Genomic DNA, 18,161 nt, shown 5'->3' on the forward strand with positions numbered 1-18,161 from the left:
TGGGGAACACAAATTATAAGTTATAAAACGACACCTCTTCACGCAGTTCAGGAGGGAAAGTAGCTATAATGGATGCATTGTCCATTTCAACTGGTAGCCCCTCAGCTTGCTCAAGTTGTAAGTTTTGTTGTGCTCGTTGTTGAGCCAAAACTTCAGCTTGAATATCTGGAGGAAGAGCAGCTAAAAATTCAGGATCTATTTCTTCGGTAGGTGGTGGACCATAATTTGTAGCTTGGGTTGCTTGGGTAGCTTGTGTGGGCCTTGTATCTTGCTGTGAAGCTAGAACTTCAGCACGTAGATCCTCTGGAAGTGCCTCAAGAAATGTAGGATCGATTGCATTGGCACCGAAAGCCTCGTTGCTATCTAGTCGATCAGCCTGATTAGTTTGTTCAGTAACTTGTATGATTTGAGGAACAGATAACTCATCTCTGTTTGGCAGTAGATCAATGTTCTGATTCTGAACTGTATTGACAGAGTTCATATGAGCTTCAGTACTTCCCGGAGACGAACCAGCATGATTATTAATAGATTCTTGCACACCAGAGATAGGTATACCACCTTCGTTGTAGACTCCTGTACCATGAAGATTATCAAGTATTTCAGTGTCAATTCGAAGTTGGCTATTCATAATTGGCAAGAAAGAGGAATCAACTTCAGGTATAGTATCCATCCTTGCAATTCTAGGGATAGATTCAATTGCAAGATTAATTTGAGTATTATCTGCGACATTCAGGTTATCAGGAGTTTGTTTCCTCGTTTCAGATGCCCCTTGATGCCTATCCTCCACAGTGGCAGTCTGCTGAACAGCCACTGTTTCATCTGACAAACTTGGAGGACAAGAACACCCTTCAAAAGGAAAATTCAGATGTTGATTAACTGAAGTACTCCTAGGAACTTGAAATTGGTTGTTGGTTGGTTCAGCAGTAAGTTCAATTGCCTCATCTGCTTGGACATTAACAGGCAGTGTTGGCAATTGTTGATTAGCTGAGTTTTCATCCACAGATTTTTCTTTAGTTTGAGGGTTAATGACAGACATTGTTGCATGCATGTGAGTCAGAAATTGGTCTTCTACTGCTTGAGCAATTGCAGAAGCATGACTCCCTACTTGAGGCTGGCCATCATCAGTCCAACGGCTATCACCAAGCCCCCTTCTTCCAGAAACATGGCCAGAGTTCATTCCATGTGAAAAATTAATTAAATGTGAGTGGGCATCACCATCCAAATGGTCGTCAAAAATAGGAGCTACAGAAGCATGCTGAGATGGCACTGTAGTACCAAATATGTTGAGATGGGATGAACCAAGTCCTGCAATGGATGAGGTTAAATTTCTTGAAGAGCTTCCATTTGTAGACCATGATGAGGTAAACAGGTCCCCAGAACCTGGTGGTCTCACAAGTAGCGGGTGTTGAAATGCAGATGCATCAAGCCTAGAAATCTCAAAAGTCCTGCTACTACTTTGACGGTTGTGTCCTATACTAAATGGACGATGAAGGTGATATAAATCATCAGAATCAAAACCCTCAAAATAATCCTCAGCAATGTCAATGAGAGCATTTGAATCAGCAGGTGCTCTAAGAAGACGCATATGATTTAAACCTGTCAAACCTTCCCTCCACCTAACTTCTATAACGGGATTATCAGGAAAGTGGTCATCTTCCCTGTTAAACTCATCATCCATAAGGTTATCATTATCATCATGATCTTCCACATCAGTATCTGCTAAAGACATGGCAGCACCTTCCTCTGCTACATCCTCTTCTTCATCTTGATCATCATCTTCCTCATCATCCTCAATGTCTTCACCAACATTCTCATCATCTTCATCACCTGTGTCATCAATATTCTGGTCAGCAACCTGATAAGTCAACTCAACCTCATTTGTATTAGGTGTTACACCACCTTCATCCATCTCCTCATGCATGAACACAAGCTCATCATTGGCAGGTGGATTAATCGTTTGATTCTCTAGATTTGCTCTAGTATTTTGCACGATAGATACATCTCGAACATCATGACTCCTCTCGCTATGAGAAGATTCATTTGGAGACAGATCAGCACTTCGACTGGCATTCATGTCATCATAATTTCCATTTTGGTCATGGTGAACATTATCAGTTGCTGCAGTGCTCTGACCACCAGCTCCCGGTGCCAATGTTGACATTTTCTTAGTATGTCCATCCAACTTCAGAACTTGATCAGTATTGGCAGCCCTTGTGAGATTTTCCAAACACTTGACAATCAAATTTACAACTTTTGGAGCATTTGGATGATCCAGATCAATCACCTGAAGCATGCAAGAAAGGTAACGAACTGTTCCTCCATCTATCATGGCTTTTACAATATCAGGTGAACATCCAGGGCCAGGTACATTGCTAGAAGAATTTCTAGATAAGATGGAATTTATCAACTCCACAAAAGTCAGGATCATTTTGTCAGGAATCAAAAATGATTTAGAGGAATCTTCCTCTTCATTGATAAATGATGAAAATGTTTTTAATATCTCAATAATAAGTCGCCTACGGCCCTCAGTAGATCTACCACAAAGCACTACTAAGAAACATGATGCTTTTTCAGACAGTTTATCATTCAGTTCATCTGAGGCTCCAGATGATTTTTCAGAAGCTAGTGGAAGTAGATGATGCAATATATGATGCAGTAATGCACTATGACCTGAGGCACCTAATTGACCACAACAACCTTGCAACTGGACTGTCTCTGTGTCACGTTTTAATATTACTCCTGCAGCATGAGTATACATGAGAAGAATATCAGTCAACAACTTCAGCACAAATGTCATCTTAGAAAGCCATGCAGATCTTTCTGGTAGATTTTCTTCCATTCCTACGGTTTCACCAACTTTTGATTTGCCTTTCTCTTGTACTGCATGCTTACCTGTTCGCACAGGGCTGGAGGACATAGCAACTTCTTCTGACTTCTTTGGTAATGGATGGCTTAAAACAATTTCCAAAAGTTGATCAATAACTTTAGAAATGTTTGTAGGAAGCCTCTTATGATTCCTAGAACATTTGCCTGGTATATCCTGCAGCTTATTGTCAGGCATCCGAATAGACTCTGTGGAGACAAGTCCAGTATCAGTACCCGAAGCTTTTAGTTTGTCCTTATCTTTTTCTTTTTCCTTCTTCAGGACAATATTTGTTCTTCCACCTGATGACTCTATTTGGCAAACTGCGGCTGCAGCTCTCATAAAAACAGCAGGATCTCGGGTAAGTAAAGATGCCATCGACGTTAAAAACAATCGAGGGGAAAAACGACCAGCATGACCTGTTAGACTCTGTCTCATCTCCAATTCCATTGCATTTTGAAGAGTCTGAGGGTCTTCAATGAGATGTCGGACAATAACAGACACCAAACTGTCAAATCCAGGAAAGGAACAGGATTTTGGAAGATTAAGAAGTGCAGCCAAACCTCCACTTTCAAGAAACTGATTTGCCAATGTATGTGTTTTAGTCAACCGTACAGATAACTGTAGGACAGCTCGCATAAGAATTTCTGAAACATGCTGTTTAATGAATTCACAGGTGATAGACAATGCTTTTTGACTTTCCTCAACAGTTAGAAAACCAGTAGACTTTCCAAATATTCTTTCAAAAGCATCAATAGATTCTTTCTCATGACCATCTACTGTTGTGCTATTGTCAGTAATCGGTGATACATTTGCTAAAGTATTTTCTGCTCCACATAAATCAGATGAAGATTTACCAGCCCCAACAGCCATTCCAGAGATAAATTTGGGTTTCAATTGGACCAAACTATCAATTATAAGCAGCAAAGAAGTTGCAGTTTTTGTTGCAGATGCCTCATATTTAGACTCATGCCCATATTTAAAGTTGGATAATACATCTAATGCAAAGGAAATGAGACCACTTGCTGCAGCTGCCTCCTTAGTACTACTTTCCTCATGAAGTAGCAATGCCAATATATGAGAAAGTGAACAAAGTGCAATTGTATCCTTTGAAAGATCTGAGGGGCAAAGCTTAAGCTGCTGAATAAGAAAGCGAACCACCATCAGACAATCTTCACCATTCTTTCTGCGACAGAGTGCCAGAAATAGATCTGTTAATGAAAAGACCAAATCATCAGTCCATTTAAACAACTTGACCGACACAGAAAGAATATCATCAACAGGAGGTGCCTCCCGCATAGTCTCAACATAGGCATTTATTGACATGACATTGCTGTCTTCTTTAGATGATTCAAATGTGTTCCCCAGTGAGAGAGCAAGTGCCTGTGCCAACTGCACATCCTCCTGAACATATTCCTCAGGGTGGCTGAATAGCCAATCAGTTGCCATTTCAACACTATTTGCACCCACACTCCTCAAAGCTTCCTCAGCACGAGTTCGAGTAAAACCCATCTCAACTATAGTGGAAATAGTTGTTTCATCAAGTGGACTGGTAAATCTTCCTTTAGTACCTCCTGTGGCATCGTTGTGACCACGCTTCAGATCTCCAACCCCCAAGTAAATGTAAGTCAGTACAGAGTTCACAGAGGTAATAAATGATGGGCTGCAATTTGGGAACTGAGGGTGGTTCCATATAGGAAGTATCACATCTAATACTTGTGATTGCAGTATACGAACAAACAACTGAGGATCCTTAGGCACAGGAAAAAGACCAATTGACAACCCAGCTGCGACAGGCTGAACAAGAAGCTGGGTATCAGAAGATGCATCTGAGGATAACAACAATGATGAATTGACATAATATTCAAGTAAGCAGCAGTATGTTTGCAATGTATCCAGTAGCCATGATCTATGAGATGCTTTCTCGACAACAGTGTTCTCCTGACCTAGCCTCGAAGCTGGAACTGTGAAAGGCATTGCCCACAGCAGCTGGCTTGTGGCCACAAATGTAGTTAGAAGCTCTTTGAATGTACCATTAACATAAAAGCTGTTCACTAGTGCAGAATTACATGTGCGGCGCCTATCCACAGTTATAGCAGCCATGTCTTCCACAACTTTTCCAAGATAACGACATTTTACTGATAATGTTAATTCAAGGCCAACTGTGGTATGTTCTGGATAACAAAGAGCATCATGAAAAAATTTTGCAACAGTTGCCACAAGGCTTGTAGGATCTAGAGAACTTGAATCCCTCCGATGAGCAGATAATCCTTTCACAATGACAGCAAGGAAAGAACGTATTCCAATGCTAAGTTTTCTCAGAAGTTCGAGTACAAGAACTTCAACACTTCTGCTTCTAACCTCATGCATATGGGAATTTTCTAATGTGCTAGAAGACCCTTTTGAATCTGATAGTGGCAGGTCTAGCTGCCTAAAAATCCTGTCACCACGTCCACGTAAAAGTGAATGACGATTATAACGGTGCATAGATCCAGAAGAATGATGGATGGATGCTAGATCATGTTCAGTTCTCCAATGACTACGAGTTGCTAAACTGCCCCTAATTGAAAAGGAGTTGGAATAACGAGAGACTTGTATAAGGTTTCCATCATCATCGATATCCCTTCCAGCAATTTCGGTCACTGAAGTGTCTATATTACCATCCTCCTGAATAGGAACACCTTTAACATCAGATGAGCCACTACATAAAGATATCTGCCAAACAATTTCCTTGTAAGTCATGGCAAGCTTTTTAAAGATATCAGCATCTGCAGATCCCAACTCTGATATCATATTTGGGGATCCCTTCAAAAGAAGAGCAGAAAGAGTAAAAAGCCCCACAAGACAAGAAAGACACTTCAAAACTTCTTTCTGCTTTAGATTTTCGATTTCCACAAGCTTGGTTTCGGATACCGAACTCAACAGATCATTGGTCAGTTTAAGATGTTCCCTCATAAATGAAAAGACAGCCATAGCCAAAGAAGAAGAATTTTGAGCTGAACATTTTTTAAAGGCATTTGATATGGTCTGAGAGACAGCAATAGAAATAGGCACGATTTGCATTGTTAACAATTTAAGAAGGGATTCAATGCCCTTTTTTTCAATAAAAGCATTGATGGTATTAGCATTCTGAAGTACAGGTTCAAGAAGACGAGCAGCATTGGAAATATACTCTCGAAGAAATGACCCAGTAGATGACTCATTCATTTGATATGCATTCTCAGACTCAGATACATCTCCTTTGCCAAGGGAAGTAGACATGTTTTCTTCTAGGTCAATTTCCATTGGAATATGCTTCGAAGAGCTCTGTGATTCTGAGAAAAAATCTGAAGATCCAATTCTTGAAATTGTGTTAAGAATATCAATGAGCACATCAACACCAGAAGCACGCAGCACTGATGAATGGCGCATCAATTCATCCAACCCGTTGGACAACATTTCCAATGATTGTTCATTCAGTGCTCTCAAATATGATGTAGAAGTGAAGATCTTTGTAAGGCACTTAAGTGCATTACGTTCTTTGACCATTTGAAGACCACTATTATTCAAACACAAGGCATCTAAGCACTGGGGAATACAACTTACAGCTTCGCTAGAGTAAGGTACACCAATGTCAATAGCATCAATAAAAGCACTAGGTGCACCAGCTGCAGCAAGGACAGAAAAGCATGTTGGATCTTTGTGTATAAGATCACTCATAACATTTGCAGCAATTGAAAATATCCCACCACCAAATTCTTTAGCTCTCTTGAAAATTATGGCCAAACATGTTGGTAAGATGTTCTCTTCAGATCCACCAACACGGGCAGAGTTAACAGGAACATAGGTTGCAAGTGAAATTGTACGAAGTAAAGCTTTAATGAGTGACCTTCTGTCATGCGTAATAATACTTTCTGAAGAAAACGGTTGCTTATCTAATTGAGACAGACTGCTTATGATTTGTTTGCCCTTGCTATCATTCAATACTCTCTCTCCAGTACCATTTGTTCTGCCTTCAACATGTGAAACTTCAATTTTAAGACGTGCAATGGCATCATCTAAACCCCCTAAATCTCTGAATAATGCTAAAGATGGATTATGATAATCCAAGAAACCTTCAATTACACGAACTGCCATACTAACAAGATGCAAGTGTTGGGTGTTAGTATCCTTGAAAAGGGGTAAAATACTGGGTATAAATCCTGCTTCTTGCAGAGCTAAAGAACCTGGAGTTGAAGAAACCAATAAAGAGACAAGAGCAAGCAGTGCTTCAGCAAAAAGAATAGAAAATCTCATGGAGCCATTAATAATTGAATCTACAGCTTTTTGTATAAGACTGGAAAGGGTCCCACGATGACCTCCAGCAGATACAGAAGACAGAACCATAGGTTGGTAAGTTCGATCATGGTGGAGAGCAACCAATGATAGAATAGCCAAAATTCGAATTTTTTCAGGAATTCCATCTTCGTAACTTAATAAAGATAACAACTCACTGATAAACTCTGGTGCATTATTAAAAAATGTTGTCAAATCATCAGCGTTGTTGCTTGATTGAACAAGAAGAATGAAAGCATACAAGCGAACTCGAATGAACAGATGTCGAGCTGTTAAAGAACAAAAGGCCTTGGCAAATCTCAATCTTGTCAATAGTGAAAAGCGTAACTTCAGAGGTATACTGTAGTTCCTCACTAACTTCTGCATAATTTGGAGATCATCCTCAATGTTGCTGTTGATGTTTGGAAGATGAATTACCTGCCACCCCTGTTTCACATCTTCTGTACTACAAGATACATTTGATGACTCACCAGTTAAATAGAACTCAAAGTGAAGTGTAGAACCGACATCACAAGCTACTGGATCGCATGTATCTGGCAAAGAGCAAGTGATTAATCCAAGCCCATCTTCCTTCCCTCCCCAACCTTGTGACAGAGCAAACAATTTAGATCTCAAAGAGGCATCTCGAATGGAGCACTTCCCTACTGTTTTTTTCAAGAATGCGGTCAGTGTTTGAAGGCTTGCTTCAACAACATCAGCATCAGATGCAGCTAGGAGAAGGGATAAATGCTGCTGCACCATTTGTAAAATGAAAAAGAATAAGAAAGGCATCCATATTATGCAAGAAAACTAGAAGGGATAGATGCTTCTGTAACATTTATAAAACAAAAAACAAAAAAAAGAAGAGCAAATATCATGCATGTGATCAATGAGAAAATAATTCCTGTTCAAGGAATCAATTTTACATGATCAGGGTATAAAGCATAATTGTAGCAAAGAACTAGTCGTTATTGTAGAAAAACATCCGTAAATAGACACATACTTCAAATGAACTATAGAAGTACTTGTTTGTACAATTCTCCAAGATAACTCTCATAACATGAAGAATCTGAAGAACTGCATCCTTGGGAAATAATGGATCTGCATTAAGAAAATTATCTTCAATCTGCAAATCTTTTCTTGGCTTTGTGTATTTATCAAAAAATGAATCAAAATGATTAAACAGATCGATCCAGTGATGAAAATCTCCCTGCAGAAAGTTAATATAGAAAGACATTAGAAAAATAGAATGTGAATTTAGAAAACATTGAAAAAGTGCAAGACGAACCTTATCAAACTCCCATACAAAGTCTTTTAATGTTTCTGATATGTTCTCAAAAGCAGTAGAAGTGACCTTGTTAATGAAAAGTGTTATCCTTGGAGACTGTATCAGCAGCAATAGAAAGTGTGTTAACAACAAACAAATGTAAGGCAGTAACCAACTATTAATCAGGATGGTAATATGAAACACAAGTATAGGGAACATAGGCATCAAAACACTTGATTATATTCAAAAGTGGGAACAATAAGTTACAAATTGACTTTCTTATGATCAAGGAAAGGAATAGAAAATTTTGTAAAGATTGAAAGGTCATCTCTAAAGAAAACTTGAATACCCAACATAGTTAGTGGTGTTAGATACACACCTCAAGCATAATATTAATAGAATGAAAACATGCATAGCTCCTCAAATCAAGCGATCAAAGTTAAAGGATAGGAAGCAAAATATCTTTAAATAAAATGTATGAACACAACTATTAGGAGAAACACATAGCTGCACGAATAGAATGGGAAATGATGATGTCAAATTTAAAAACGATAAGCTAGATTCTACTCAGTGAGTCAAGGTGATGGGCTCTACTAAATAAAAAATCTTGGTGATGAAATGAATACGTATAGGATGAAGACAAAAAACGAACAATTTATAAATTTTTGTACACTTATACAAACAAACAAAAAAAAGTACACAGTAACTAAAAAGGGGCCAAGAAAGTAGTAAGTGAAGCCAATAATGAAACTTTTGAATGCTTGTATCAATAGCTTGATACAAAAAAGGGAGAAAAAACATCTATAGAATAACTAAAGCATGAGAGAGGAAAATAAGGGATCTTATCAAATAAGATGCATTAAAGACGAATTGAATAAGGTAGTAGCGAAGAATGAGGAAATAAAAGAGCGATGAAAAGCGATGAAAGAAGTATTTTCTTCAACTTTTTAATAGAGGTTTAGGTGATCAACCTAGCTTAGGAAATCTAAATAGGTCGGAGGAGTATAAAAATTTACATTTTTATTAGAAAATTCAAATCTTAGAAGGAGAACAAACATTAAATGAAATGCAAAATGAAAAAAAAAAAATGCTTGGACTAGATGATATTCCAATAGAAGTATGGAAGTCTCTAACGGAATAGGATATTAATTAGCTTACAAAGTTATTCAACCTGATATTGAAACTGAAGAAAATGTTTGGTGAATGGAGGGTACTTTAGTCCTCTATTATAAAAACAAAGGAGATGAACAAAATTGTACAAATTATAGGAGCATTAAGTTAACAAATCATACCATGAAACTTTCGAAAAGATGATAGAAATAGATTAAGGAAGGAAACCTAGATTACGGAAAATCAATTTGAATTAATGCTTTAAAAGTCGATGATAGAAGTTATATATCTTCTTAGGCAAATGATTGAAAAATATCAAGAAAAGAAACAAGATTTACACATGATATTTATTAACCTAGAAAAGTTTTATGACAGAATCCCAAGGAAATAATTCTAAGAAAAAAAAGGAGCTAGCATAATGTATATTTAAATAATTAAAGATATGCATGAGAATGTAATGACCAGAGTAAAGATTCCACACAGATTAACCAAAGAATTTCATATAAAGATACGCATTGCCATGGTGCATATTGTTTGCACATTATTTTAGTCTATGATACTCATAAAGAAGTAAATGCTAACTTCAAATATTATTAGAAAACTAAAGTAAAAGAATTTAAGCTTAGTAGAGTAAAGACTGAAATATGAATTTCAAGTTTAGTAGTAATAGATGTATGCTTTGTTTACTCCAAGGTGTGGATTGAGGAAGGAAAGGAATCAAAGGTAGAAGAAAAAAAAAACCTAAGGAAAAGGAAAGGAAAAGAAGGGAAAAGGAAGAGAATAGGAAGGGAATAAATTAGGAGAGAAAAGAATAAAGAAGGAAAAGAGAGGAAAAGAAACAAAAAAATGAACTGGACTTGCATAACTTCATGGCCGTGAGCAAGGCCGACCATGCATGAGTGCAAAACCGTCCACATTCATGAGTTTGCTCAACTGCCTCAAGCAAGGCCACCCATGGTAAGTAAACTTGCGCCAAGTGAACTCGCAACCTTGCTTACGAGGGCAAGCGAGGTTGCCCATGGTCACAAAGTCGCTCACGGTTGTGAGTGAGGCTGCCCACATCCACGATGTCAACATCATTGGGAGACATTCAACGTAAGGGAGGAAGAAAAGTTCATTCCATGCAATTCAAACAGAAAAAAAAATTCTGAAAAATAGTATGCATATGGATTATTAAATCCATCTATCCATTATTTGACAATAGGCAAACAAATGAAAGGATAAACAATCCATCCTTGCTCATGAAATAGTAGAAAATTTTCCCCGTGGAAAATTTACCCCAATTTTTATTTTGACCCTCCCAAGTAAACAAGAAGGTAGTAAGATAATTGTTAAAATACGAGTCAGCTAAGTTATCATATTTGTTTTTGCAAAAAGGATTAAGACGTTGATAGAGATGTTTTACATAGATGGAAGCATAATGGTTGAAATGGAGGAGGGGTGTTCTTTATAATCGTAAGATACCTCTAAACCTTAAAGGGAAGTTTTACAAAATGACGATTAAACATATTATGTTATATGGAGTTAAATATTGGGTTATAAATCTAGCGTACGAGCAAAAAATGAGTCGCAAAAATGAGCATGTTAAGAAATGATAAGAAAAGAGGATGGAAAGGATAATAAATGAAAACATTAGATAGAAAATCGACATCGAAGTTGCGCCTATTAAGGGAAAACTTCTAGAGTGGCACATTTGAGATGGTTTGGACGTGTATTTTCGCGATCAATAAAAGCCCTAGTTAGGTGATGTGAGATCATGACAAATAAACACATTAATCGAGAAAGAAAGAGACTAAAGAAAACTTAGTTAACAATGATAAAACACGATAAATTTTATTTCAATATAAATGACGATATAGTAGGGATTGAGCCCAATAGCGTAAAAGGATTATATAGTTAACCTCACTTAGTGAAATAAAAGTTTGGCTAGTTGTTGCAGATAGAAAGATAGCATCCATATGAGTTGAAACAAAAGGATAAGCAAGATACAAAAGTTGAATGACATGTGATAATATAGTTGTGTAATTTTCATTGAAATTGTAGTTAAAAAATATGATAAAACAATTATTATACTTGATAAATATATATTTTGCCCAATGACGACGATGAGATTGTTTTAACTATTGAGAGGCTACACCATGATATCTAACAATCAATTTTAAATTTTACTACAGATGCTTTCCCAACATAAGGCATGCCATTGAGAGTGTATTTTTGGCTAATGACTTTATCCAATAAGAACTACCACCAATAAGTTTGCATCTAAATGCCTATGTTACTTGGATGCAAGTATCCAACAAAGATATGCAACACAATGGTTTCTAAAACTTTATTCACATGATCAGTAGGGAAATTGAATGCCCACTCTTTGCATTGCTAGTGTCGGACATGGGTATTAAGGTGTAGATTACGAGTCCACATATAAGTGCTAACTACTAAATGAAAATTCTATACAATGTAGGAGATAACTTAGCTTTTAAATGTCAAATGCCACACTAAAAGTCAAAAGGTACAATATGCTTCTTGCTTAAATTTAATATGTATAACATTCACATCTGACCAAGGTTTGAAATCTTGAATTATATCAAAGTTTCTATCTTGACCAAAATGATACAATATACAATGATTGTCGATGCACTTTGTTAACAACGAATTAGAGGTGGAGGGAGGAAGCAGATGAAGAAGAAAAAGGAAAACAACTACAAATTCATTTTTAACTTCAATGTAATTCATGTAACTTATATTCATATACTCCTCATCCACCTAACTTATTTCATTATAAATCTAAACCTATAGAAATAGTTAATTGAATTAGAATTTTAGAGAAATAAAGTAAATAAAAAACATTATTTGAATTTATCTTGATCCATATCATAGCATGTCAAGAGGTGTCAAACATTGGAATGGCATACATATTGGCATACCATAGGAGAGATAACTGATGGCAATCTTCCAATAATTTACTAAAATGCTAAATGTCAACCATGCAATCTGGTATGGTAGAATATTTCAATCCATGCATATAGTATAGTATAGTAAAAGATTTCAAACCATGCATTTGACACAGAAAAATTCTACACATACAAGTAAATTGTATCAAGTAATATAATGTAAATTATAAATCTTAAGAAAATTTTAGCAATCTAAAGAAAAATAAATGTAAGTACAATCTCAATCATCACTTCTCCAATTACAAAAAAAATCAGAGTACATGTATAAGAATTGAAATGCAAGTTGTATGAATACATGACCAAAACCTTTCCTAGAACAGATTCAGATACCTTATAGTATAAATGTCCAACTCCACTCGAAATAATAATAACCACTCTGTATTTCTCTCTCCAATTACAAAAGAATTAAAGTATGAACAGAGGAATTCAAATGCAAGTTGCATGAATAGATGATTAAAATCTTTCCAAAATGATACCAATATGCATAGATATAGAGCTCCAATCCACAAAATGATCTGATGTGTCAAAGTACTCCCTCTCATACAAAAGCAATTAAGCATAAGTAGAAGAATTGAAATGCAAGCTGCATGAGTAGATAATCAGAACCTTTCCTAAAACAGACTCAGATACCAAGACGCCCAAATATTGGACACCAGTTCAGATAATGATATCAGATGTCTAAGTTCTCTCTCTCACACACACATATAGGACCTCAGCCCACAAAAATGATCTGATGTGTCAAACAGTCAAAGTACTCTCTCAGACACAAAAGTAATTAAGCACAAAAATGATCTGTTGTTGTCTTTCATTCTAATAAATCATCAGTTCGTTTGAACAGCAAAGTCTAATAACTGGTCACCAAAAGAATGGCAAAAAATCAACCAAGTCTTATGCTTATTTTCATTTGAAAAGGCAGTAAAACGATTTGGCATAGGGAGTTCAAGATTAGTTGCAATAAAACCAAAGAGTATCACTGAAGCCACAAATGAAACTATTTGGTGGCCTAGCAAGAACATGATATTTTGTGCTATTTCATTTTCTTCTCGAACATAATATGACCAACAGAGACTTCAAAATAATGTGACGTGTTAGGGAATACTAAGCAATAAAATCTCAAGTTTTTTAACCGGAGGACTTGAGTTTTCAATAGAAGATGACAGTGAGAAAAACGAAGATTGAATTAATCTAGATAATCAAATATGATATGAATGTGTATAAAGATCAATGGTATGTGAATCATGAGAAGTGAACTAAAGATGTACGAATGTGACACAGAAAAAGGTAGCAAATCAAATTAAAAACTTCTCAAGAATAGTTTCTATATAAAAATAAAAATTGTAAACACTTATTCTTCTTCTCTATACTATTGAAAGGGAAAAAGTTTGCTGTGTCTAGGATATATGAACAGCACTGCCTCGTTATCCAGCCAACTAAAGACTCCAACAGCTAACACGACCAGGAAGCACAACAGGTCGAGCCTTTCCAAAGAAATAGAATATCAAAATACATAAAGTTTACAAATTTAACCAGAAAATTCGGGATCTCAAGTAGAAAAGAAGAAGAATATCAAAGTGATCAAACATCTCATGTACCGTCTCGCAAACCCTTCTCTTCTTAAACTTCATCTCCAAATTCGCATCGCCAGAACCAAAGGGACCGATAGAAGCCCGTCAAAACGTTGTAATGAGTATAAATCCACCTCACTAGAGCACCCGACGACAGCGGAGCCGCGTGGAGAGCACGCAATTCAGATCAAAGCCAACGGAGAAGGCGATCAGATGATGACTGCGGTGACGCGGGAGCAGAGGAGATCCGAGAAAGGAATCTAGTAGAATAGGAGAGCGTCGAGAGTGTTAGGGTTTCAGTCGCCCACGGCGAGATCCCCAGCGGAATAAGGAGAGAGAGGGGAGGAGAAGAGAGCGAGAGAGGGGGATGCAGAAAGGAGAGAGAACCCGAAGGGCCGAATGGTGTATTTATATATTCCTATGGGCTTTAAGCGAAAAAAGGGTTGATAAAAAAATAATTAAAAAAGTAAAAAAAAAAAAAAACAAATAGAGATGTGAAAATTAGGGCCTAAACAAGTCGAGTCAAATTAAATTTTAAGATGTTCAAATTTATTTGATAAGATAATCAAGTCGAGCTGAGTTGAGTTTAAAATGAACCAACCTTTTGAAGTGAGTGTTCAAAGTTAGCTTGGTTTATTTTTTATGAGCTTGAACTTGTTTGAAACTTGGCTTGAGTTTGGTTCGTTTAGATGTTATCAAGCTCTCAATTCGAGCTTGGCTTGAGCTTTGTTCGAGCTTGGCTTGAGCTTGGCTTGAGCTTGGTTTGAGTTTGGCTGAGCTTGGTTAGAGCTTGGTTTCATTTAGATGTTATCAATCTCTCAATTTAAGTTTGTTTGATTATTTGAAACTTTTAGTGATTTGATTAGTTATTGAACTTGATAATTTAAATTTATTTATTTATTTTATTATTTATTTAGCATATTGAAAAGAGTTTTATTAATGAATATAGTTTGTGAACATTGTTCATGAACGTTGTTCACGAACGTTAACGAGTTGAATACATATGTGCATGGTCGGCCCTAACATTTAGGGGCCCTTGGCGAAAAGAGAAAAAGATGCCCTATAATTTTTTTTTGCTAACTCACAATTTGAATAGAGTTTAATAATAAAACTTAAAAAATAATATATTTTATTTAAAATATGACGAACTCCATATAAAATATATTTCTCAAGATTCTCCAAAAAATACAACACCATACAAAATATATTTCCCAAGTTTCTCCAAAAGTGCAGTCCCTGCAAATACAAAAACAAAACAAGTATCAAATAATCATTGAAAAAATCTAGATCTTCTAGCATTTTGGGAAGCAAAATCATCAATAAGGTCTTCCAAATCAAGTTTTTCTAACACCTCATTTTCAATGCATAAAATTGTCAAGTCATTTAATCTGTCTTGAGACATAGTTGAACGCAAGTGAGATTGTATCAATTTTAGTTTAGAAAAACTTCTTTTTGCTGATGCTACAGAAATGGGTATAGTTAACAAAACTCTATAAGCAATGGAAATATTAGGAAAACAATACAAGACTTTTACAAACTCAAGAACTTCAAAAGCTGACTTTGTTTCTGTTGGTAAACACATTTGTAGCACTTGCAATTCAGAAAATAAATTATCAGCATCAATATCAAACTTGTCATTATATTTTAGAGCAACTTGAAGATTATTACAACACTCATACAATCTATTATCATTCATTGAAAGAAATTTTTTAGGATTGAATAGAAAACCAAAAATGTTTTCAAAAATTTCTAATTGTTCAAATCTACTTTTTAAAGAGAAAATAGCAATATCAACGACAACAATAAAATAATTAATCCTAAAAGATTCTTCAGCAGATTGTGAAATCTCTTCGTGATAATTTTCATCGAATTATTTTTTTCTATGAATTGTACATTTTTTAGGAAAAATAGGATCAATTTCCATTTTAGATGCAATCTCTTTCGCTAATGTCATAGCAGATTGGAAACCTTCCTCCCTATATCTTTCAAAATAAGAAATCAATCCTCTCAAAATCTTTATTGCAATATCAATTTGCATATCTTTAGATTGCAGCTTTTTACTAATTAATTCAATTTTTTTCAAAATGTTATGTCATATAGTCATGCCCAACAAAAATCCAAAACTTTCAAGTTCATGTGTTAGTAAAGATTCAGCCTCACTCCTAATCTTAGCATCTTCACTAACTTTCGATAATTCATATAAAGTTTCTCTTATCTCATTTGGCTGAGTTATTATGGTTGTGATACTATTAACATGACTTTCCCATCTTGTTATTGATAATGACTTTAGAGTTAATTGATGAACATGATCTTGTAAAATCTTCCACCTTTTTGTAGAACTAGCAAATAAAGTATACATGCGCTGCATAACTCTAAAAAATGACACAGCCTTAACACAAGAATTTGCCATATCACAAATTGTTAAATTAAGAGAATGACAAGCACATGGCATATAAAATGCTCTTGGATTTATTTCAAGAAATCTCTTTTGTACACCTTGATTTTTACCTTTCATATTAGAACCATTATCATAACCTTGTCCCCTCACATTATCAATATCAAGTCCAAGGGTTTCTAAAACATATTGTAATTCATTAAAAAGTCCTAATCCAGATGTATCATCCACTTTTAAAAACTCTATAAAATACTCATTTACCTTTATAGGACAAGATAAGACATCCACGCATCGAATTATCAAAGTCATTTGCTCATGGTGACTTGCATCTGAAGTACAATCAAGTATCACTGAAAAATATTTTGCCTCTTTTATTTTTTCAATTATAGTACTTCTGACTTTAGAACCTAATATAAAAATCAACTCATTTTGAATCTTATGACTAAGGTAATGATAATGAATCTCATTATTTTGAATGCGTCTAAAAATGCTTTTGCATTACCAAATCAAATTCTGCAATTAATTCAAGTAGCCCCAAAAAGTTACCATTACTACTTTGGTAAAATTTTTCATTATCCCCACGAAAAGTCAAATTACGTTTAGCAAGACATTTCACAACATAAATAATCCTAGCTAAAACAAGTTTCCAATGTTCTTTCTCTTTCTTAATTTGCACTTGGATCTCTTTGTCAATTGTTTCATTCTTTTTCAATCTAATTTCCAAATCAATCCAAATTCTCATGTTAGTAATATGCTCAATACCATTCTCATGTTGTCTAAGTCTATCACTTAAACGTTTCCAATCATTCAAACCTTCATTTGCCAACAAACTTTTATTTTTCACTGATTTAAACAATTTGCAACAAAAACAATATACTTTGTTTGCATCTTTCGAGTATACAAGCCATTTTCTATCTTGATTCTCTCCATTTGGTAATTTTCTTGTGCAATAAGAATATGAAAAATGTCTTGAAAACTCATCTATAGTAAACTTAATATTACTTTCTCTTATAGGACCTTTCTCTACCAAAAGATCTCTTGTTTTATTATCAATGTTATCCCAAGATCTTGGATCATATATATCCAAAACATGACCAGTTTTCTCTAACTCATTTTCATTCTCAATTATATTACCAACTTCTACATTCAAATCATTATCATCATTTTCTTTCAATTCTTCTTGCTTATTCATTGCATGATTATTGTCATCATTTTCTATCAATTCTTTCTGCTCATTTATTGTATGATTATTAAGTTCTTCTTGATTACTCAGTTGTTGCTCATTTATTGCATAATCATTTAGTTCTTCTTGATTACTTAGTTGTTGCTTATCTATTGCATAATCATTTAGTTTTTGATTTTCTTCTTGTAATTCATCAACTGAATCTTCAATTGAAAAGCTATTTTTAAAAAAATTATGAAGAGCACCTTTCTGAGTTTTAATAATCTCTTCTACTCTTTTTCTTTTGTTTCTTTTCTGACTCTCAGATAGATATTTCTTTGAAAACATGCTTGTAATACAAATTTTAAGTATAAAAATAAAACATACAAAACTAGAAACAAAGCTAGCAAGTAGCAACGAAATAAAGACAAGTAGTGAAAATAATAGTAAAAGAGCAATAAAACCTTGTTTGTGCTTGAATCAATCGATAGATGCCACTTTTGCAATAATTTCCAGTTGAACAACAGATCTAAGGCAAAGGTCACTGAGAGATGG

The 18,161-nt window shown here is 35.3% G+C and overlaps 2 protein-coding genes across 3 annotated transcripts in view; both read right to left on the minus strand.

Annotated features, from left to right (window-relative positions):
* LOC121969836 (E3 ubiquitin-protein ligase UPL1-like) overlaps positions 1 to 14,423 on the minus strand; it is a 28,811-nt gene extending 14,388 nt beyond the window's left edge. The window contains exons 1-4 of one of the 2 annotated variants that reach the window (XM_042520106.1): positions 14,077 to 14,423; positions 8,445 to 8,540; positions 8,160 to 8,366; positions 35 to 7,906 (exon numbers count right to left, since the gene is read on the minus strand). In XM_042520106.1, coding sequence (XP_042376040.1) covers positions 35 to 7,906; positions 8,160 to 8,366; positions 8,445 to 8,540; positions 14,077 to 14,109 — 8,208 coding nt within the window. In that variant the 5' untranslated portion in view covers positions 14,110 to 14,423. Of the gene's footprint in view, positions 1 to 34; positions 7,910 to 8,159; positions 8,367 to 8,444; positions 8,541 to 14,076 lie in introns of both variants that reach the window. The other variant, XM_042520105.1, reaches the window with a different exon arrangement.
* Positions 14,424 to 15,265: 842 nt separating this feature from the next.
* LOC121972360 (zinc finger MYM-type protein 5-like) lies at positions 15,266 to 17,954 on the minus strand. Its single transcript, XM_042524041.1, has one exon. The coding sequence runs from the start codon at positions 17,952 to 17,954 to the stop codon at positions 16,926 to 16,928; it is 1,029 nt and encodes a 342-aa protein (XP_042379975.1). The 3' UTR covers positions 15,266 to 16,925.
* Positions 17,955 to 18,161: the final 207 nt, after the last annotated feature.

Source organism: Zingiber officinale, chromosome 4A (assembly GCF_018446385.1).
Source record: "Zingiber officinale cultivar Zhangliang chromosome 4A, Zo_v1.1, whole genome shotgun sequence".
Taxonomy (NCBI): domain Eukaryota; kingdom Viridiplantae; phylum Streptophyta; class Magnoliopsida; order Zingiberales; family Zingiberaceae; genus Zingiber; species Zingiber officinale.